Here is a 22,167-nt window from a genome sequence, read left to right on the forward strand (position 1 = left end):
CCTGCCGCCGCTCAAGTTCGGTTCACGAATCAAGCGCAGTGTCTGATGGCAGAAGCGTCAAGGTTGGCTGCCGACATCAGTGGTACACCCCTTGAATCCAAAGTCAAGGGGGTGGAGTGTTATGAAAGCGTCTTGCTGGCCGGAGATGTGGCAACTACAGTTGCACAATGATCGACGTAGAATTCGCAGTCGACAATGACATCGATAAGGCCTGACAAGAGCTGAAGGTGGGTTATCGCCACGTGATCAGACGGGCCACGTCATAAGGGCCAAAGGCCGGCGGAGAAAAGGCAGTTGGAGACAAGCACCACGATCCTCATGACCGTGATTGCTTTTCTACGCTTGCACTACTAGTAACTTCCCTGTATCTGCATTTGATCTCTCCACATACACTACTACGCACCTTGAATAATTGCAGACATTTGCTACAATGTCCGATCCCACGCTCTACCTTTACACTTCCCTTACTGCGGGGTCCTCTCACATCATCACCGCCACTTCGCGCTTGGAGACCATCCTCAAAGCCAACAAGATCCCCTTCCGCGCAATTGATGTGGCTACCGACGAAGCCGCGAGGAAACTCTGGGGTCGTCGTTCAAGGGGGAAGAAACTGCCTGGACTGGTGAAATACGGGACTGTTGTCGGCGTATGTTCTTGACCTATCGCTTCCATGGCGAAGCGGGGGTTGAGTCTCTAATCTTGGAAACATCGCTGACGAGGACGCAACTCAGGACCTTGAACAGATCGAAGAATGGAACGAATTCGGCGAGTTGAAGATGCAGATTAACAGCGTTGAGCCCTTCGACGACCTCCCCGCCACCGACACACCTCTCCCTGTCGCCGAACCCAGCACAACTTCCACGGCTGCACCCAAGGCCGACGCTCCAGCTTCCAAGACAAGCACAATCAAGATCCAAGAGCCCCGCGACAAAGAATCCCAAGTCGACGATTCAGTCACCAAGGCACTTCGCCAAGCTGGCGAAGAGGCCGCGGCCAAAGCCAAGGGACCCGCCTCGAAACCCAGCGCGCCAGCAGCCGCAGGACCCCAGACCTCCACCTCCACCTCCGCTTCCAAAACCGACGGAGGCGCAGAAACCAAGGAGGGAGGTGGCGAACAAAGTGTACGTCGCATGTCGGTCGCTCCTGAAATCGCAAAGTCTGGTTCAAACCGGCCGCCTTTGGTGCCCGAGTGTGCTGCGGAGTCTTCTGCCAACTTTCGTGCTGATAACGCTGAAGCTTTAGGGCTGATCAACCATCATCGTAACTCAAACATCGCCGCCGAGTCAAAGGAGGAGGCGGAGAAAATGGCCAAGGAGCTGCGCAAGTCGATTTCAGGGGCTCACAATCCCGCGCTGGAGTCGTTGCGCGAGCATAAGGCCACGGTCGCCGCTGAGGCCACGGTCGAAGATGCATTAGAGGGCTAGCGGGCACCATGCGCTGTAGATGACAGCCCCCTTGCGTGTACTATTTTTCTCGCTGCTAATGATCAACGAATGTTGTACGACTCGGCATGCATGTTTGTTTTGCTATGTACGGATACCACGGTGTTGCATTTTAGGGTCTGTTCTCGGGTTTCCATTGATTAATGTAATTCGGTTGATCAGTGTACAATCAAGTTTTGCAAATCACGGATACTACTGTACAATAACTCGGTAGCTTTTGTGTAGAGCACAAGGAATGTCTGTTGTATGTATGAAAGTCGCTGTTTGCAACAAACAAAATATCGCTCGTGAATCCATAATATGCTTTCAGAACTCGCTGTAAAACTTATAACCTACTTCCGCCCACCTCGCCGGGAGATAGTCACACTTTCCGGTTTTTGTTAACCGCATCGCGCAGCTTCTGAATGACATCCCCTGGGTTCTCAGCGCCAAAGACAGCTGACCCAGCGACGATGACGTTGGCACCAGCTTCCGCTGCTTGGTCGATTGTCCCAAGCCCCAACCCACCGTCAACTTCGATGTTCAAGTCTGGGTATTTCTCACGCAACGCCTTGACTTTAGGAAGCTCTGAGGCCATGAACTTCTGTCCGCCGAATCCCGGGTGCACGGTCATGACAAGAACCATCTAGTAACAGAAAACTGTCAGCTCACGCTCGTCTGGTTTACCAACAAGGAAAGTGCAGTGGAGCAGAGAAAACTCACGTCTGGCCTCTCCTTCTCATCATCCGCAGCTAGGATATCCCACAGCACATCAACTGGCGTATCCGGCTTAATTGCTATCCCCGCCTGCATCCCCTCCTCATGAATATAGCGGATCAACTCCTTAGGGCTTGTCTTGCGCGTTGTCTCTTTATCAGCTGGATCCTTGGCGGCAACTGAAGAAACCGCCGCCTCGTAGTGGAAGCAATACAGATCGCACCCGGCGTCTTTGAAGTCCTTGACCCATTTTTGCGGCTAAGTTGCTCCAATATTAGCTCTCACCTCTAGTTGAGTATACCGTGAGGTTAAGGATGTACCTCTGCAATCATCATATGGCAATCAAACGTCCCTTTGCCCTGCGGCTGCGACGGGCGGTGCACATGCGAGCGGATCTTGGTCACCACTGGCGCGCCGAATGTGATGTTGGGCACAAAGTGACCGTCCATGATGTCGACGTGCAGCCAGTCGGCGCCCTCGGAGATTTTGGTCGAGCATTCGCTGCCGAGGGTTGCGAAATCTGCGCTGAGGATAGAGGGGGCGATTATTGCCGGGGGAGACATTGTGCCGTTGTGTTGTTATTATGTGTGAATGGACGATAGTCCTGATATGGGTTTGGAAGATCTAGAAGGCTGTTAAGATGAAGTATGTACAAACAAATAAACCGGTAGCACTCGTAGGGAGTGGCGAGATGTAAATTAGAGGAATGTTAAAGTGGAGGGATTTCGATTATTATGCTATTATGATTTTTGTCTACGGAGCAGCCTCTCCCGCGCAGGCCCAGTTGCCAGCGATCATTGATATCACCGACATTTTCTATCGGTAAATCTGTCCGGCGACGTCACTCCGGAAAGCCCGATTGGGAAGAAGAGCTTGCCTGTAAGGGCTAGGGCCAAGCATCGCACGTGGACAAGTGAGGTGGGGCAGACAAGCCTAGATCCTTCCCTATCGATGCCTCACCTTTCTGCCTGATTCCGCGCTGGCGGTAATCGTTGATTTCAAGCTCTTAACATCTCTTGATTATTAGGACTCTGGGTACAGCATCAAACCATGCTAATTACCAGGTAACCGCTTGTGGCATATCTCCTTTTGCTTTCTTGCTGGAGGTTAAATTCTCATCGACTTGGGGATAGTCTTATCGCTGTGCATGACTGATACTGGAAAGACCCCTAATTACTCCGTCGTGGTGACTGCTGACTGCACAGAATCCTCCAGAATTAGTAATTCCGCCAGTTGGACAAGGTCACGCTGTTCAGGTGACTCAATCTACGCTTCCGTCAAGTGTTCGAGCCCAAAATTTGCCAGGTTGCCTGTGTCTGTGCTCTTCCCCGACCGACAGCGGCTTCGTTCTAAAGATAGTTCGCTCGGCGCTTGCAGTTCGTTCATCACGCCAATCAGCGATTTCAATTTCAAGTGACTGGGACCATAACTCCCTTGGGCGGTTCATTGCAGACACAATAAAGGTTTCCCGGCCATGATTGGTGTGATGATCTGCCTGGTTGCTTTGTGCACCTCCCAGCCTGCCTCTCAGCGTCAGGGAGGACCCTCCTGTTCGAAGCGCCTGCCTCCTCGCAGCCAATAATCGCATTTGCAGGACACTTGGACAGGGATATTTGGGTCCGGCGTGCGCAATGTTGCATTAGGTTCTGCACGGATGATGGCGGGTGTGAAGGCACCTTCGCGAGATCCGCTCCCCTCCCCGCGCTGGAGATCTATTTATCACAGCCTTGCGCTACCCACGGCGTCAGGTCTTGTTTCCCTCTTGTGGAGTTGCTTCTTTTGCGTGCTGCCTTTGGTTTGTTCCTTGTCGTGCCTTTGGCTCTGGTAGCTAGGCCGTCCTTCGTTATAATCCCTGAACCTGTTGATCAGGTCGATGCTTTGAGATACCCTAGAAGTACTGTTTGCTGGTTCCGCTCACGTACAATAATCCGTCTAGCAGATTACGAGGCTCGATGATGGCAGAGCCGAGTCGACCTGCAACTGCCAGATTTCCTCCTTCCCGGCAGGTCCGGGGCACGAGGCTTAATACTATAATCGAGGACGCGCGCGAGACGCAATATGCAGACAATCGGGGACCGAGTCCGACTGATAATGGTCCGAAGAGTCCCGCGCCGCGACTGAAGTTGAAGACGACTGGGTTGTCGTTGCCGCTGGTTAGACAACAACGGAAGTTTCTGTCGCCGCTGTCGGCTGGTTCAGTCTCGTCGTGTTCAGATGTGGATTGGCAGAATCAGATGAGGACCTTTGATGAACTTTATGATGCTACGGACGATGAGTCGGACTTCAGTGATGAGTGCATGTCATTTACAAGTACCCGGCCCACCAGCCTGACAACACCGACCACGAGGACGGACTCGGTGACCTCTTCGAATTCTCGGAGGCGGTATCCGGCTCTCTCTATCCCAACGTCGAGTATATGGCCTTCGCTCAATGGGGCTCCGAAGAGCTCGCCCGTTCCACCAACTCCTCCGCAGAGAATCCCCGTTTCTCCGGCCGCTCTCTCGCTTTTGTCACGTTCAGTACCGGCAATGCACGCGACCCCGTCGTTGGATGGCAGCGTGTCATCGGACCAGGTGTCTAATTTGAGCACTCCATCGACTCCGTCCTTGCGGTCTCTTCCAGACACCGACTGGAACTCGCGCGAGATCCATGTTCTTCCAGATCTCGACGATTCGCAACACCCAGACATTGCGAACCCTGAGACTGAAGAAGTACCGAGCATCGAAATTCCTATTGAAGATGCCGACGACGACTGGCGCCGCTTCATTGGGGAGTTTCCGCAGATTCCTGGCCAAACTACACCGCAGGCCGGCTATTTTGGAGTTGAACCAGCGCGCGAGGACACCCTTTCGGACCGAGGTGTTTCTCTTCCTGAAGGTGCCCTGGCAACGTTGCAGTTTATTCCTCTGGAAGGAACGCCGGAACCATGGTCGGAGACTTCGGAACCGAATGAGGAAATGTGGCAGGTTGCAGCTCCGCCAGGACCACGCCGCCTTGACGATGAAACGCCAGTATCTGAGTTGTCAGAGTATAGCTTCACGGGACTGAGCATACCATCGCCTGGGGGATTCTTCAACTCGCTGGCTCCTCGGGCTCGCCATACCTGGTCACTTCCGAAGCTCAACCAGCCGCCTACCTCTGCCACTGCTGAGAGATTTTACAACCTTCCGTTCAACAGGGACGAGGGGGAAATCATTGAGCAAGTCATCGATCTCCCAGAGAGATTGAATGATGAGCAGCTGACGGCAATCTACGCACCACCGACAGCAATCAAGATCCCAGAGAGTCCCGCACACCCACCAACGGAGGGTTCCATTAGTCCTGTCAGCGAACGTATGCACGAGATTTCAAGACCTGCTACCGCCTACGACCCCGACGAGCAAGACGAGAATTATGCGGAAGAACTGCACAAGAAAGCACTGTCCAGTTTGGACAGAACTAGCGTTTGGCTGGCGGCACAAGCTTCGTATCTTGCGGCGCTCAGCGAAACAAATCCCGTCAACAACCTTCCAGATGAAGAGGAGCGGCCTCAAAACGTCGACGAGAGCCCCCAACACGTTTCTCCGGCTTTCGAGCGAAAGGCTTCCGTTCGCTTCACTGGGACATTTCCGGAACCTCCCAGTTCGCTTCCTGCTGCTAATGCGAGCAAGGATTCAATCTACTGGCGCGGCTTCCGTTTCTTGCTTGATCAGTCTAGAAGCCGGGATACCTTTGTGCATCGTAGTACTCGTTTTGACGCTGTGCAATCTTTCCGTCTTGGTTTGTCTGGGTTGCACAACAAGTGCCTGCTTGGGAACTATGAGCTGGTGCTTCCAGAGCGGCCCGCCTACAGTGGGCCGTTCGCGAAAGCGCCGCGCAATTCCGTTCTTCCCGGAATCCTCCAACAAAAAGCTGAGTTCTCCATGATTGAGAAGGAGCAACTTGTCCTTTCCCAAATCAGCCAACCAATGTGGGCCATGGAAGCCTTGCGATACCTCCAAGGGGGCAATCTTGTTGTGAGTCCTGCTCGGAAGCGCCTCTCGAAACGTGCGACGGTCGCAGCCGCCCACAAGTCCCCCAAGCGCCGTCAAGTGAGGGTTCTTGATCTGGGTGGTCATGCCACAGCCGAGTGGGCCTGGCATCTCGCGCACGACTATCCTCATGTCAAGGTCTACACTGTGTACACAGAGCACCAGCAAGTCAACAAGGCCATCAAGGGCCCCCCGAACCACCATCACATTCAGGTACCCCAGCTATGGAAGCTTCCCTTCCCTGACAATAAGTTCGACGTGATCTCAGCCCGCTCCCTACCTGCGTTCCTGAAGACGGAACGCCCGGCCGGGGAGAGCCTAGACGAGTACGATCTTTGTCTGAAGGAATGCCGTCGCTGTCTCAAGCCAGGGGGGTATCTAGAGTACCTCGTGATGGACGCCGAGATAACTCGCGCGGGTCCATACGCATCTGCAACATCCATCGAGTTCTCGTTCAGTCTGAAAATCCGAGGCTACGACCCAGTTCCAACGAGGCAATTCGTTGGTCGCCTGCGCAAGCAAGGCTTCGTGGGCATCAAACGAGGCTGGATGTATCTACCAATGGGAACAGAGCCACCAAAGCCTCAAGTCCCAAGAGAGACTCCTGATCCCAGGGTCAAGAGTCTGATTGAGGACTACGAGGCGGTTCAGGGGCCGTTGGGAAGTACGGCTGATATTGCGTCCATCACGGGTTTACTGGGTGGTTGGATCTGGGAACAGTGGCTGCTTAAGCTCCAGGTTGAGATGGGTCGAGATAAGAGCAAGCTGCTTGAGGGTATCGGGAGTGTGTTTGACGAGGGGCGGAAGAATGGGTCTGGCTGGACGTGCTTGTCTGGTTGGGCGATGAAGCCGTTAAAGAAGCAGAGCGAAGCTAAGGGTGCTTGAGGTTCTCTATCCGTCTGCGGTTGCGGCGTGCGTCCATTCCACTCTTTCATTGTTTAATATTCAGCCCTGGTGGCTGTCTTTTTGTTCCCTCTATCGTCCTGGTGGCGATCGATTACTATCTGATCAACTGACCTTTTTTGGTGCGGTTCTGTTGAGCGTTCTGTGATGAATGAGATCCGAGATAGCAGAGTACGACGGCATGAGATTTGATACCAATGACCTAGTATAACAAAAAAACCCTATCTGTTCGAAGTATTCTCCCACTTCATACGTACACCTGTATTCTCCCAATCGCTATTGTAACAACCCGCAGCTCAGTCATGGACGACGTTTCCTATAAGACAACGTTATATTACTATAGGGTTTCTCCGACACAGGCACTTTGCAGTCTAGAATATAGGCCTAACAAATACATGAGCTTTTGTGTCTCAATCTACTTCATGCGAGCCAGTCACGTGAACAAGTCCGTCCCGCCTAGAGCTCCTCCGCGTCCAAAGACGCAGTCGCATTGTCAACCAATCTTCACTAAAACCCTGCACAACCAAAATGCTCTTTTTCAGGTACGTTGGCCTCCGATTAACCATCTCAAGTTTCTATCCTTATTAACAATCCTCCGATTCAGCTTTTTCAAGACCCTAACGAACCAAGTCGTGACAATAGAGCTCAAGAATGATATCCGCATTCGCGGGACGCTCAAGTCCGTCGACCAGTACCTAAACATCAAACTCGATGATATCGACGTTCTAGACCTCGACAAATATCCACATCTCAGCTCCGTCAAGAACATGTTTATTCGAGGGAGTGTAGTGCGGTATGTAGTTTTGCCGCGGTCGGAGGTTGATGTGGGTTTGTTGGAGGATGCGACGCGGAGAGGTATGTAACCACTTACTCTCCTGGAACAACTTTTGACATGAGACATGACACTGATATGATTTGGTCTTGCAGAGGCTGCGAACCAGGCAGGGAAGGCTCGGTGATTTCGACACCTAGGATTCGAGACATATTTATCTAATGAATGCGCTTTTACGATGTGATGCGATGTTGCTATTTCGTCGACCGAGGAAACCACAACCTGGGAGGGCCAGGTGGTTGAGCACCATGATGGCTGATGTATGATGGAAGGCCGTTGGGAAGAGCTTCCAGTTGGGAATACCGGAGCGGACTCAAGAAGGCACATAGCGCTGCTGGGCCGGGCTCATTGCGTCCCTTTCCTGCTGATATTTCAGCGGACATACCTCTATTTTCGAACGTATCATTATCGCCAGAATAGCGAATTAGACTTTCACGGGTCAACAGTCCATCTAGCCCTGCACTGATGTTATCTCCAAAGCCGTAGCCTACATAGAGTAGGTAGCCTAATCACGTGACTTCGTGTCGCGAAAATCGACTTGCCGCGCCTCCGAGACATTGGCCACTAACTCTTGATTTACGCAACATTGTCTCTCTTTTAAACATATCTTTGTTTCTGTAATCCGTTGTTTTTCACTGAACAAAATAATATGACCGTTTATGCCTCATGGATGCTGGATACGATGCACATTCACTGAATTCGTCTTAAAACACTAACTGTGACCTCGATCGTCCTTCGCAGCTCCATTCTCTATATAACCTACCGCTTTTTCGCTCTTAATTCTCAATCTTCAGATTTCAGAGGGAATGCCAGCATCATCTAACAATAGGCGGATTTCAACACCGTCCAAAATCTCCGCCGGCGCAAAGTCACAGCCGCACTCGGTAAAACGAAACAATACCCTTCTTAATTTCTTCCAAAAGACGGACGGACCGCCGAAATCAACATCCAAACAAGCTCGCATTACGCAGTTCACGACGCAGGGGGAGAGACCTGGTAGTAGGGTTACGGCTCCGCGGCCGCGGCTGTTAAAGAGGGAGGGTAGTTCGAACGCTAGTGGTGGTGGCGACGAGGGCTTATTCTTGGAGGATAAGAAGAGTCGGGATGCACGGTTAAGTCAAGAAAAACAGATTGAAAGAGAAAGGTCGCGGTCCCCTGATATCTGGGGGAGCAGAAATGGGGATGAAAAGAAGGAGGATGCTCGTGCTGCTAGGTCTTTCGAAGAAGAGGTGGAAGAAGGGGTTGACAGGTATAACGAGAGTGAAAACGCGGTGAAGCGGCGAAAGGTTGATCTAGGGGCACCTTATGCGGGGTCTGCCGAGAGGAAGCTGTCTTTAAAGGCTCAGAAGATCAGCGGCCCTTTCATTGATGAGTCTGATAGTGAAAATGAGGGGCTGGAGGCTTTCAGAGATTATGCCGACGGGGAAGCGGATGTGTCCCCGGACAAGGATGTGAAGGAATCAGTGGCACATTCGGACGAAGATCAAACGGCGAGGAAACGCGATCTAGCCGCCGACATATCACCGCTGGTAAGAGAAGCCACGAGCCATATGCAAGAAGATGAGTATCCGGATTTTGACGATATAGAAGCGGGCGGAGTTGAAGGTGAAGGCGTAGATTTTGAGTGCGAAGCAGCTGTTGACGAGGAGACTTTCGGGTTTGATGCGAATGATACGACTGCTGATACTATACATGCCGATGAGAAGCCGACGTGTCCGGTGTGCCAGGGAATTTTGGAAGGCTTTGATGAAATGGTATGTTCCTAGCTTAGGAATTCTAGAAAGAGACGACTAAAAGAAGTTTGAACAGAAAGTCATGGCGCACGTCAATGATTGCCTTGACGGGAGGCCCAGCGCGATTTCCCCGAAGCAGGAGAGTCCTAAAGTCAGCACCCCCGAGCAGAAAGCCGTTGCCGCAGATCGAGCTGCTATAGCGAAGCCAGCGCAACGTGATCCTGCCCAATTTCAAACGGCACGGGCGGGAACAGCATTCTCCAAAATCATGGCGGGTAATGCTGAAGATGCCGCTTGGGCCGAGGCAGCCGCAAGTGATGTTGCGTCTCGGGGTAAGCAGGCATACCAAAGGACCTGCCCGTTCTATAAGATCATTACAGGTTTCTCAATATCAGTCGACGCCTTCCGCTATGGAGCCGTCGAATCATGCAATGCTTATTTTCTCAGCCACTTCCACAGCGACCACTACATAGGCCTCTCGAAATCATGGCGCCACGGCCCGATATACTGCAGCAGAGCGACGGCTAATCTCGTTCGTCAACAACTCAAGGTTGATCCGAAGTGGGTAGTAGACCTAGAGTTTGAAAAGAAGACAGAGGTGCCTGGGACAGGGGGGGTGCAGGTGACTATGATCGAGGCCAATCATTGCCCTGGAAGTGCTATCTTTCTATTCGAGAAGGCTGTGAGCTCTGGGGCTTCAACGCGGATCCAACGAGTACTGCACTGCGGTGACTTCCGAGCATCTCCGCAGCATGTGCAGCATGCTCTTTTACGCCCTGACGTGGTTGATCCGAAGACGGGTAAGAGCTGGCAGCAAAGGATTGATGCTTGCTATCTTGATACCACTTATCTTAGTCCGAAGTATGCGTTCCCGAGACAGTTGGATGTCATCAACGCGTGTGCGGAGCTTTGTGTGCGCATTGATCAGGGTCAATACGACAGTCTTGGCCACATGCCTTTTCAGACTGCGACTCCCCCCACGAAATCGAAGAACCCGATTAGCAAATTCATGTCGGCTGCCAGCGCTGCCGTGAAACCTTCCACTCGACCCGAACCGAAAGGCCGGTTACTTGTCGTCATTGGAACCTACAGCATCGGCAAAGAACGAATATGTCTCGCAATAGCCCGAGCTCTCAAGAGCAAAATCTACGCGACACCGGCGAAGCAACGTGTCTGCGCCTGTTTAGAAGATCCCGAGTTATCCGCTTTACTCACGGACGACCCTCTTCAAGCGCAAGTCCATATGCAGACGCTCTTTGAGATCCGCGCCGAAACCCTCTGCGACTATCTCGACTCCATGAAACCGCACTTCACCCGCGTCATTGGATTCCGACCAACCGGTTGGACTTACCGGCCACCTGCCGGCCGGACTCTCGAGAACCCGCCCGTGTCGACGATACTCTACTCATCACATTGGAAGACACCCTTCTCCGTGCGAGACCTAACCCCACAGCGCGGGAGCACGCGCGAGAGTGCGTGTTTCGGCGTGCCCTATAGCGAGCACAGCTCGTTTCGGGAACTGACTATGTTTTGCTGTGCGCTTCGGATTGGGCGAATCATTCCCACAGTTAATGTGGGTAGCCAAAAGAGCAGGGAGCGTATGAAGGCTTGGTTTGAGAAGTGGGAGGCTGAGAAGAGGAAGAGTGGGCTGTATAAAGTGGAGGGGGATGATTGGTAGTCTCCAATACATGTATAGCACATAACATGAAGGTAATGATAATGATCACACTTACCTTCTCAGCAGTAGATTACTCGTAGTATCTGGAGTACAGCACAGAGGAAAGTGTGCTGTTCTGCTGATCTGATAACTTGTGTTTGCAGATGCCTGCCTGAGGCTAAAGTGGCTGATCACGGGACACTGTCAAGGACGAATGGAGGGACGCCCTCCCATGTCCATCCTCTCTCTCTCAAAGCGGGGAAATGATCACTGCCTCTCTGATTGATCTGGGGGTAGCCTCCCTTGGCCTCTGTTCTTATTTGCTTGTCCGCATTGCATCGACTATGGTTCACAAATCATCAACGAAGAATTGCATTGGAACAGAGGTCCGTGGGTCTCCTCTCCCAGCATAACCGAAGCGAGTGGAGGTCGGGGATGCGAATCGGCTGGCGCTCACTGTGAGCAGAACCCCAGACTCCCGACCTCGACTTCCGTGTGCTGCCTTTGCCTCGGGGATGCCCTCATTGACCACCTATCATAAATATGTCCTCAGAATGCGTTGCGATGGCCTTTGTTTGACTTCAGCGCGCCATGGACTAATCGACATCCTCTGTTCAAGTCAAAATCAACGGTTTAAAACGGTCTAAACTCTTGTCTTCCAAGACTGAGAGCTTCGTAATCCCCTCCCCGCCTTCATCTACCGTTGGCCCATCTACCGCCAACGGTTAGTGGCCAGCAGGGTTATTGTTCCTGTTGATTTTCTGCTGGATCTTCCTCATTTCTTCCTGTAACAGGCTAACACTCGCATGTTCTAGACATCCGTCATCATGATCACCGACTTCCTTACACCTGAAAACATCACTCCCGAGAGGATTGCCCTTACTCTTCTGGGACTGCTGGCCGCCTACTATGTCGTTCCGTATCTCCAGACATGGCGGTTGAGTGACATTCCTGCGCCGGGCCTGGCTGCCTGGACCAACTTCTGGCTGCTCCTTCAAACTCGTCTGGGTCATCGCTTCATCTCCGTGGACAACGCTCACAAGAAGTACGGCAAACTCGTCCGCATCGCTCCGCGCCACATCTCCATTGCCGATGATGCAGCTATCCAGGCTGTCTATGGACACGGAAACGGATTCCTGAAGTCGTACGTTTCTCGGTCATCGTTCAGTTGATGCAAGCTAATTGTATAGTGATTTCTATGATGCTTTCGTCTCCATTCGCCGTGGTCTGTTCAACACCCGGGACCGTGCGGAGCACACCCGCAAGCGCAAGACGGTATCGCACACCTTCTCGGCCAAGTCGATTGGCCAGTTTGAGCAGTACATTCACCACAACATTGAGAACCTGGTCAAGCAGTTGACCCGCATCTCGAATGTTCAGCGCAACCCCAAGAACGGCTACGCTACTGTCGATGCTCTGAATTGGTTTAACTTTGTCGCCTTCGACATCATCGGCGATCTCGCTTTCGGTGCTCCGTTCGGTATGCTCGACAAGGGCAAAGATATTGCCGAGATGCGCAAGTCTCCCGACTCTCCTCCCCAGTACGTCCAAGCCGTGGAGGTTCTGAACCGCCGCGGCGAGGTCTCTGCTACTCTTGGATGCTACCCTGCCCTGAAGCCGTTTGCCAAGTACTTGCCCGACCGCTTCTTCCGTGATGGTCTCGAGGCTGTTGAGAACCTAGCCGGAATTGCCATCGCCTGTGTCAACGAGCGTCTCAAGCCTGAGGTTATGGCCAACAACACCCGTGTCGATCTTCTTGCTCGCCTGATGGAAGGAAAGGATGCCAACGGCAACAAGCTCGGCCGTGCTGAACTTACCGCTGAAGCTCTGACCCAATTGATTGCCGGCTCCGATACCACCTCCAACACATCCTGCGCCATCCTCTACTACTGCCTCCGTACCCCTGGTGTTATCGACAAGCTCCACAAGGTCCTCGACGAAGCCATCCCCAAGGACGTTGAAGTTCCCACTCACGCCATGGTCAAGGACATCCCTTACCTCCAGTGGGTCATCTGGGAAACCATGCGCATCCACAGCACCTCGGCCATGGGTCTCCCCCGTGAGATCCCTGAAGGCAACCCGCCCGTGGAAATCAGCGGCCACATCTTCAAGCCCGGTGACGTCCTTTCCGTCCCCACTTACACGATCCACCACTCCAAGGAAATCTGGGGCGCCGATGCCGACGAGTTCATTCCCGAGCGCTGGGCTCCCGAGCGCCTCACTGCCCGCCAGAAGGCCGCCTTCATCCCTTTCAGCACTGGTCCTCGTGCTTGCGTTGGCCGCAACGTCGCCGAGATGGAACTCCTTGTCATTTGCTCCACTGTCTTCCGCATGTTTGACTGGGAGCTGCAGCAGAAGGGACCGATGGAGACCCGTGAAGGTTTCCTGAGGAAGCCTCTGGGCTTGACAGTCGGTGTTAAGAGGAGGACGATTGTTTAAGCCCTGCATTCGTACATTCTTACGAGTACGAGGATTGAATTGGAATAGAGAGGTACTTGGGTGGAAAATACCTGGGCTGTTACTTGGCGATTTGCGGATTTTGCCTGTCATGATCACATGTGTATGTAGCTTTATGAATATATGTGTACAAATTTCAGACCATCCCGTATGCCTGGTTATCCAAGTTGAGTGTGCGGAGTAGTGCACTCGGAATATGTAGTTTGTTGATCTCGGCAAGCCGAAGCCACCAGCCGAAGGTCTGTTAGGCAAAGCGTTTACCGGCAATTTTCCAATTCATCCTTCAAGCCACGCCCCTCTCCGTCCTCCATGAAATTACTGGAGTACATATATGATTAAAGAGATGCTATAAGTTCATCTCGTGATCTTAAAGATATTCCTTATATTAGACTTTGTTACACTGGTGAGGCATGACCAGGAAATGCCAGACTTCGCAATATAAATGTCGATACATTTTATATTCATATCCCATTCGAATTCACCAAGCACCAGGCTTGTTCTAGTCTGCTAAATACAGGTAGAAATCTATTTACCGGCAGGTGTAACCGCCATCGATGATCAGATCCGCACCAGTGGTGTACGTGCTCGCATCACTGACTAGGTAAACATACGCTCCCTTTAGCTCCTTCGCATCACCGTGGCGCCCCATAGGGATCATACTTAACCATAGATCCTGCGTCTTTTTGTCGACAAAGTCACTCAGACCGGTATCAATATAACCGGGTGAAATAGAGTTGACACGCGCAAAGTCCCTCCACTCGTTTGCCAGCGACCGCGCCATATGAATGCAGCCGGCCTTCGCAACATTATAGCTCGTCTGCTCTTGCGGGTAGTTGGCAATGTGCCCGCTCATACTAGCAGTGATAACAAGGGACCCCTTCCCACGCTGCTTAAAGTGCGGGCCTATCGCCTTCGCGCAGTGGAACGTCCCGTTCAAATCCGTCTGCACGACCTCCTCCCAGTCCTTAACAGAACCATCAAGAACGCCCGCGGACGCAGTCCGGCCGGCGTTTGCAATGAAAGCATCGATCTGCCCGAATTCGGCAATCACATCCTGTACCAGCTTCTCAACGCTCTTGAAGTCGCTGACGTCGCACTTATAAGCCTTGGCTTTGACGCCGTAGTCGCGCGACAGCTCGGCGGCGTTCTTCTCGCCTCCTTCTGGGCGTGAGGCGTAGGTAATTGCGACATTGGCGCCCATCTCAGCGCACCCGCGCGCTGCTTCGATGCCCATGCCTCGGGGGCCGGAAGCGCCGGTGATCACGACGACTTTGCCCTTTAGGCTGAAGAGGTCGGAGAGGTGGGAGGCGGTGGGGACTTGTTGCGGCATTTTGCGAAATTGAATTGAGAGAGATAGCTTTGTAGGTGTAGGTAAATTGGTAGGTAGGTAGGTTATTGCGTGAGCCAGGTGGTTGTTTCTGTATAAACAGGTCGTCCAGGGCAGGACAAGATGGTTATAAGAATGATAGAACAGGTGATGACGTCGAATTGATTTCACTGGATAGGGCGGGAACCGGAAGATAGTAGGAACATAGTGGGCTCATTTAAACTGGGGCGGATGGAGCTTTCTTATATCTTATGGAACTACGAGAAAGTCCAGAAGTACTCTTGCTCTGAGGCAGGTCAAGGGACAACTTGGTTGCTGGTGAGGGGCCGATTGGGTCTATGACGCAATGTAACATAGAAGTGGGCCCGGCCTTTGCGGTCAGGTCGACATGGACGAGTTTGTGGTAAGCAATTGATAAAAGTATGATAAGCAGGTTTTATGTCCAAAGGTGTTGTGATAGGATTGAAGCGCTGACAAAGCTTTCAGAGGTTGGCTTAATGGCTTGGGGCTGGGTTTGTCAGTGTTGTGTAAGTGCTGTGTAAAATGCTCAAGATGCGAGATGCGTGCTGACGGAGGGGTTGGTAAGACAAGGACCTTGGATGCGTGAGAGTGGGGGGGAACGGGACTACGGAAGAGAGAGAGAGAGAGGAGGGAGACGCGCTGGTCACCATGGTAGATCAATTGACGGGACATGTTTCTGTCTAATTCTATAGATCCCGGTGAGGTCAGTGTGCTTTCGCGGGAAGCCAATTCTATCATATCACATTCAGTCGTCAAGCTCTATGAGCAGGCATACGTTTTCCAGACTTGTACCGGGCAGTTAGCGCAGCAGCCCCTCCCCCTCTTCACTGTTGTTAGGCGCATGTTTCACCATGGCTATCGCATCCTGGCGCCCTCGCTCTGCATTCACCAACCACACTAGCGGCATCGGTAGTAGGATCAAGACGCCAATGAAAATGAATCCGGACCGGACAGACCCGGTCGCATCGATCAGGGCGCCGACTATAGCCGGTCCCACGAATGAGCTTCCTTTGTCGGTGGCCGCGTAGAGCGCGTAAAAGGCAGCCTCGCTGCCTGGCGGGATAAGCTCGCCGAACAAAGAGCGGCAGTACGATGCCAATCCTCCAGAGACAACCCCATGAACAATCCCCAAAGGGAAGATCTCCCATGGCTGCTGCAGCCCCAAGACACCCCAGTTTCGAATAAACGGAATGTAAGCCAGCATCCCGTACAAGGGGATGATCTCAAACAGTGCTATGCATAAAAGAATGGTATGGTTGGACGCCAGCGCAAACCGACGGGCTACGATCGGCCACAGGAACGCGCCCACCATTCCAGACATTGTCGCCGTGATAGACAAGAGACCAACAGAGACGGTACTCAGATGCAGCTCTGTCCGCGCAAAAAGAATCGCAGTTCCAGACACTGTTGCTATGGCGTCGGAAATCAGAAACCACGCGGCTAAGAACACCACAACTTCACGCAACCGCAGTGCAACCTTAATGGTATTCCAAAGAGACTTCCACGCAAAGCCCACGAGGCGTAGCCAGACGCGCCATTTCTGACGATACCCAGCGCCAGGGGTGACACTCTCTAACGGAGGGCCAGGGCGGCTTCGTAACCACCGGCTGCAGACGACGGTGAAGGCAGCCCACCATATACCCACTAGAAGCAAAACAAACCGCAGCGGTAGAGTTGGATGGGACTTGCCCATGGACGTCTTCGACAGCGTGAACAGCAACAATATGCTTAGAATCTGCACAAGGACAGCTGCACAGTAACCCAAGCCCACACCCCGTGACGAGATGCGAGTGGAGAGCTGCAGTTCGGGCGACGTAGAGCTGGAAGCCTTTTCGGGCTCAGCAGCCTTCTTGGAGCCCGCCGGGCCAGCATGACCATCGGTATCTTCTTCGTCCGTCCAAGACCGCAGCGAGAATTCGTCTCCTTCCGTATGGAGGTCATGAAGTTCGTCCCTATTCTTATTCGAAGCTCTTTGAACCGAGGGATCATTCGCGACAAGGATAGGCAGGAACGAATTCAGGACAACAAAAGAGGAGCCGAGGCAGGTGACCCCGATTACAACCAGGAGCGCCCCGAGTACGAAGACTGGCGGCACGATGAGCATGAAGAGCATGGACGTTGCGGATCCGATAAAGCCGAATGCCAATAATAGGGCCTTTCGGTTATTTTCTGCACCATATCAGTATAATGGCATGGTCACGGGATATTTACTGTCTCACCATAATCCGCAAGAGCACTAAAGGACACGAGGGTCAAGGCCTGGATGAGCACGGCCAGCGAGAAGGTGTACATAGCAAAACTCGCCGTGTTGATCTCCAGACCCATCAACGGGACAACACAGGCCTCGTTGGCCGGCGCAGTCCCGTTACCGGCAGCGGGAGGCGCATCCGGACCGACACATGGCAGATGACTGGAAGACAAGAACCCCTGCTCGCGGGCCAGTTGCTCTAGGGTGAGGGGGAGGAACGAGCCTGAAGAGTCAGCACCAACCGGCGAAAGATCTCCCTACAGTACGTACCGACACCGCATACGGCAAACACCTCGGCAGCGATTCCGTAGGCATACCAACCCCAAATCTCGCGACGGCCTGTGGGGGAGGTATCCTCCCCGCGGTACCGCGGGAACTGACGATCGAAGTCCGACTCTTCGGGCGAGGAGGCGAGCTGGAAGAACGACGCCATGGTGGATGACCAGAAAGTGGCAGAAATCAAACCTTCACGAGAACAGCATGGCTGGAAACCCAGGGCCCAGGGCCAACAGCTGCGGTGGAGCTTGCAGCCCTGCTTCCTTCGTCCAACGACCTTTCATCCTTGGTTGATGACGACGAAAATCGCGGATGGTTCGGATGTGCCTCACCGCCTTCAGATACTGGCAGTAATTTGCTTACAGAAGGCGGTGGGTATGGCCTATTCCGCTGTGCTGTGATTGGTGTTTTAGAACTATACCAGGGCAATGAGGCAGGAAGACATCGAGAGCGTGCGGAGAAAATACGCAGTACTTCAAAAGCTCAACGCGAAGTCCGATAAGGTGGCAATTGTCAGCCGGCTCATTAACAGCACCATCAGGCAGTCCGGCTGGAGACGATTTCCTTGTGTTCCCTCGAAAATGCCCGACACCCACGCAGGAAAGAGCACCCGGTCCCGGCCCGACCTCCTTCCTGTTTGGGGTCCGGTTACTTCTTTGCCTGCCAGCGACTCATTTTTCTTCTCATCTCTTCTCTTCTGTTCAGACATCTACGCTCTATTCCTCCTATTTTTATCTGCCTTGCCTCTAAGCCCGTTCTCTACGCCGACCGTAGTTCGCTCGTTCTCGCTTGAGATGTTTCGTGCCATCAAGACTGTCATGTTTTTTCTCGTCAATTTGATCATCTTTGCGCTGAGCAGGATTCTGTACCGTATCCGAGGCCACGATTCTCGACAAATTCTCAAACACCGCGCGTTCAGGCATTATCCAGAGCCCAATATCATACTCGAGGCCCCAGAATGTGGCCAATCTGGCTCTCACTTACTCGCAAACCACACCTGTTTGGATGACGGCAAAGTCGGCAAGATGCCAGAGCTACGCTGGAGACCACCATCCCACCTCAATGTCAAACAGTATGTTCTGGTCTGCGAGGATCTCGATGCACCTATACCTTTCTCTATCATTACCCACGGTCTTTTCTTCGGCATCCCACCCACCACTACCGAAGCTTTCCCCGACGATATTGAGCAGGACAGGAATTGCGCTGGCCGTCTTACCCTCGCAGGCTGGGGGTATGTTCCGAACATGAGGGGGACACCTTATATTGGCGCTGCAGCTCCCCTGGGTCATGGGATCCATCGATATGTGTATACCATCATAGCTCTCAACGAGCCTCTCCACTTTGACCGGCCCGATAAGGTGACTAGACGCCAAATTAAAAAGGCCCTTGTCGGCAAGGTAATTGGTTGGGGTCAATGGACCGGTCACTTTGAGAGGCCCTGGCCACGCTGAGCCTGGTCTACCGTCTTGTACACATCTTCGACGTCGCGCTCTGGGAAGTGTGGTTAGAGGGAGCATCATGCACTGAGACATGCGGTGTATATTCCTTCTTGTGCTCTGTATATTCCCAATAACCCTTTCGCTCATATTTCTACACGGTCTGCTCTCTACTTTGTGGACGCCCTTCATGATACCCCCCAATTAATCAATTATGAACAGCAGTACAAGGGAAAATCAACTACATTAGTCCGATGATCATTTACCTAACCTTCCCACACACCCACACCCACATACACAAACACAAATGGCCCACTTAACTGCCTACATCCCGTCAGCTACCACGCTCGCAACTTGCAACGACGTGCTCACCTGGCTCGGGTTCGATCTGCTCCATGAACGCAGCGAGGCGACGGATTGAAGGTTCCACAGAAGACTCGCACGCCCTCAATGTCGCAACCCCCGCCCTATGTGACTGGCCATCCTTTGTGAGAGATTGCAACCCTTTCAGCAGCTCCAGCAGTTTCATTGAATTTTTCCCAAGGAGAAGTCGTACCAGCACCACCGTCTCGTCGTCGTCAAGATCCATTTGCCCGAGCTTCATCTTGCTTCTTATGCAAAGAAATTGAGGCAGTGATGAGTCGAACAAGGCGTCCTTCCGCGTAACATTGTATTCCAAGCAGGCTGCCTCGAACAAAGCGAGCGACTGGTCTGTGAGGGCCGGAAGCATCATGAGAGTCGATCCGGGGTTTGCTCGGCATTCTTTGCACTTCAGCATCGCTTGACCCTGACTATGTATACGGTCAACGAGGCCGAGGATCGTCTCGAACTCAACGACAGTGGGCACACTTCGGAGTTCGTTCATAATTTGCAAAGCGCTTATCGAACACTGGCAGGTAGCCTCTGACTCCATCGAAGCAAGGATGAGGTGGTAAATTATGCGGTCGATTGACGGACAGGTGTTGCCTATTTCTGCTGTGTTGATGTTGGGGTACGTCGGCATTGTTGGCCCCTGATTCATGTGCTCTGCCCCTGAACAAGCGTTTAGGTAGGCCTGATGACAAGGGAGAGACTAATATAGATGGTAGTGGTGACCTTCAAATGACGGTTCCTCTTCACATGCGTGATGTTGCTTGGTGTTGACGGATAACGAATACAACCTCGGGTTCGTGAGGGAGCGTCATTCATCAGCCTCACGGTTTTATCATATCAGGGTGTGAGCCCTGTTGGTCCGTCCTTTCACGCAGGCCAAATCACTGTGGCACCACACACTTCCTCCGACCTGCCGAAAGTTGCACAGATAACTATAGCCTGGTTATGGTTACCACATCAGTCACCTGGGCTCAGTTGGGCGCTGACAGTCATAGGTACCTAACAATGAGGCAGTTCAGCCCTTATGGGCAAGCTTCGGCTACGAAATTCTACACATGAAGATGGGAGGGCCACAGTGCATTTAACCAGGATGGTAAGTTGTCTTATGAGTCTCGAAAGCAAAAGAAATTATGTCATGGTCTAGTCAACACATCCAACTTTACCATGATCAGTCGCAGCCTTTGGTACGTCTCTTTCATCAGTAGCACTTTTCCCCTCGAAGGTGCCAGGAACTCGTGCGTGTAAGCAAGGATCTGCCGGACTGTTCTATGCAAGCCTTCCAGGCGACGTTTCAATACTCGCTTCACAAATGCAAACTTTTCTTCAGATGGCACGCAGAATCTCCCAATTATCAAAGGACATGCATCGAGTTGAGACCTTAGGTGAGCACTCTCGCCTTTGAATCTCCGGCTCTGTGCTGCTAGCCCTGAGTCAGCTCTGTACTCTTGCGCCAAAGGACCGAAGTACTCGGGAAACAGCCTCTCGACGACATCATTTTCGGCGGAAGTTATCGAGTCCAGTGCCGTGATGAGGCCATCAATACCGAGGATGACAGATATGAGAAAGTTCACCGTTATTCGTGAACAGCCCCGGCACTGCAGGATTGTATCGATCAGCTGCTGCAGCACTCGTTGACGCGTAAGAATGCTGTCGATGGCAATGGAAGGGCCGGACTGTATGGCATAGGCATTTATTCGGGCTAGATCCCAAACAGCTTGTTCATGGTTCTGGCACGGGAAGATACTCGGAAAGCTGTTGAAGCTTGCTTTGAAGTCTTTTTCGGGAAAGCCGTAGTCTTGTGGCCGTTTCGTGTTGACTTGAGGAAAAAAGCCTGATGGCTCAGCAAAGTCCCCACCGAGCGGTGGCAAGGGCTGTGACCAAGAATAAACATCCTGTTTGGTATGGTCAGGATAGGTCGGAGAGCCCTGGAGAAGTCCCAGGGCACCGCTGGAAAGTTGGTCGCCGTTGGTTAGGCTGTGGTTAACACCAGGATAGTAACTGGAGGATGATGGCGGGTCCAGTCCTTCAGATGTAGAGTCTGAAAAACCTTCCGATGGGACAGGAACGCTGTCCAAGTCCATCGGCGTTCTGCTATCCACCTTGCCGTCGTTCTCGAACGGGTCGATGAACCCGCAACTCTGATTCGGGTCGGTGATCGACATGAACTCGTGGAACCAGCTATCCGAGACCGTGTCAAGATTATCTGACACTGAAGAAAGCATGATCAGCCAAGCCGTTATCAAGGGATTGGGTGGACTGACTTGAAAAAGGTGCTGCTGTTACTATTTCCATCAAAGTGGGGGTCTGCAAACTCGCGCTTTCGACGGACATATCATCGATTTGGCTTTGTTCAAACGTGGGGGTGTCGAAAAGCGGCTTGTCATCACTGTCAAGAGACAGATCATTCGCGTTGAAATCTGCCATAGGTTCTTCCTTGACTTTCTTCTTCTTTGGGCCCCGTGCTTTTTTGCTCAGAGGTCCGTCGTTCTGGCCTGTGGAATCAAGATGCGGATCTCTCTTTTTGGCCGGTCGGCCGAGGCGACGAGATATACTGTAAATACAGTCGATGTTGTGTTTCTGACATCTTTTGCAGGAGGGTCTCTCATGGTCGCAGCGAATCTTGGCTTGCTGACATGCATTGCAGGTTTGGCGAATCTTGACACTCTTGGGCAGCTTATCAGGGAAAAAGTCGCCTTCTCTGGGCTGATCCATGATGGAAGTCGATAACTGCAGACTGGACAAATATTGAAACCAGTC

At 52.5% G+C, this 22,167-nt stretch overlaps 6 protein-coding genes across 6 annotated transcripts; 2 read left to right on the forward strand and 4 right to left on the reverse strand.

The window, feature by feature from the left end:
• Positions 1 to 430: 430 nt before the first annotated feature.
• BDW70DRAFT_171439 (uncharacterized protein) lies at positions 431 to 1,730 on the forward strand (the record flags this gene model as incomplete). Its single annotated transcript, XM_073743217.1, has 2 exons — positions 431 to 646; positions 732 to 1,730. 2 exons carry the CDS (start codon positions 431 to 433, stop codon positions 1,422 to 1,424), a joined length of 909 nt encoding a protein of 302 aa, XP_073592161.1. The 3' UTR covers positions 1,425 to 1,730.
• On the reverse strand, positions 1,614 to 2,868 carry BDW70DRAFT_113107 (ribulose-phosphate 3-epimerase RPE1). The gene is made up of 3 exons (XM_073734591.1): positions 2,459 to 2,868; positions 2,145 to 2,396; positions 1,614 to 2,067 (listed from the first exon to the last, which is right to left on the reverse strand). The coding sequence occupies exons 1-3, from the start codon at positions 2,699 to 2,701 to the stop codon at positions 1,804 to 1,806; spliced, it is 759 nt and encodes a 252-aa protein (XP_073592162.1). The 5' UTR covers positions 2,702 to 2,868; the 3' UTR covers positions 1,614 to 1,803.
• Positions 2,869 to 4,093: 1,225 nt separating this feature from the next.
• Positions 4,094 to 13,712, forward strand: BDW70DRAFT_153426 (cytochrome P450-domain-containing protein; the record flags this gene model as incomplete). The annotated part of the gene is made up of 8 exons (XM_073739634.1): positions 4,094 to 7,025; positions 7,347 to 7,395; positions 7,656 to 7,848; positions 8,807 to 9,637; positions 9,693 to 11,290; positions 11,375 to 11,399; positions 12,089 to 12,417; positions 12,464 to 13,712. The coding sequence occupies 8 exons, from the start codon at positions 4,094 to 4,096 to the stop codon at positions 13,710 to 13,712; spliced, it is 7,206 nt and encodes a 2,401-aa protein (XP_073592163.1).
• A 441-nt stretch (positions 13,713 to 14,153) lies between these two features.
• On the reverse strand, positions 14,154 to 15,290 carry BDW70DRAFT_143560 (SDR family oxidoreductase). The gene has a single exon (XM_073738116.1). It carries the CDS (start codon positions 15,058 to 15,060, stop codon positions 14,260 to 14,262), a length of 801 nt encoding a protein of 266 aa, XP_073592164.1. The 5' UTR covers positions 15,061 to 15,290; the 3' UTR covers positions 14,154 to 14,259.
• A 231-nt stretch (positions 15,291 to 15,521) lies between these two features.
• Positions 15,522 to 17,886, reverse strand: BDW70DRAFT_143562 (MFS transporter). The gene is made up of 3 exons (XM_073738117.1): positions 17,597 to 17,886; positions 17,298 to 17,549; positions 15,522 to 17,247 (listed from the first exon to the last, which is right to left on the reverse strand). The coding sequence occupies exons 1-3, from the start codon at positions 17,757 to 17,759 to the stop codon at positions 15,878 to 15,880; spliced, it is 1,785 nt and encodes a 594-aa protein (XP_073592165.1). The 5' UTR covers positions 17,760 to 17,886; the 3' UTR covers positions 15,522 to 15,877.
• A 425-nt stretch (positions 17,887 to 18,311) lies between these two features.
• BDW70DRAFT_153429 (Zn(II)2Cys6 transcription factor domain-containing protein) lies at positions 18,312 to 22,122 on the reverse strand (the record flags this gene model as incomplete). Its single annotated transcript, XM_073739635.1, has 6 exons — positions 18,312 to 18,465; positions 18,587 to 18,636; positions 18,733 to 19,091; positions 19,411 to 20,092; positions 20,574 to 21,613; positions 21,672 to 22,122. 6 exons carry the CDS (start codon positions 22,120 to 22,122, stop codon positions 18,312 to 18,314), a joined length of 2,736 nt encoding a protein of 911 aa, XP_073592166.1.
• Between the last annotated feature and the right edge of the window lie 45 nt (positions 22,123 to 22,167).

The sequence above is a fragment of the Aspergillus foveolatus genome (genome assembly GCF_047715535.1).
Source record: "Aspergillus foveolatus strain CBS 279.81 unplaced genomic scaffold BDW70scaffold_74, whole genome shotgun sequence".
Lineage (NCBI taxonomy): Eukaryota > Fungi > Ascomycota > Eurotiomycetes > Eurotiales > Aspergillaceae > Aspergillus > Aspergillus foveolatus.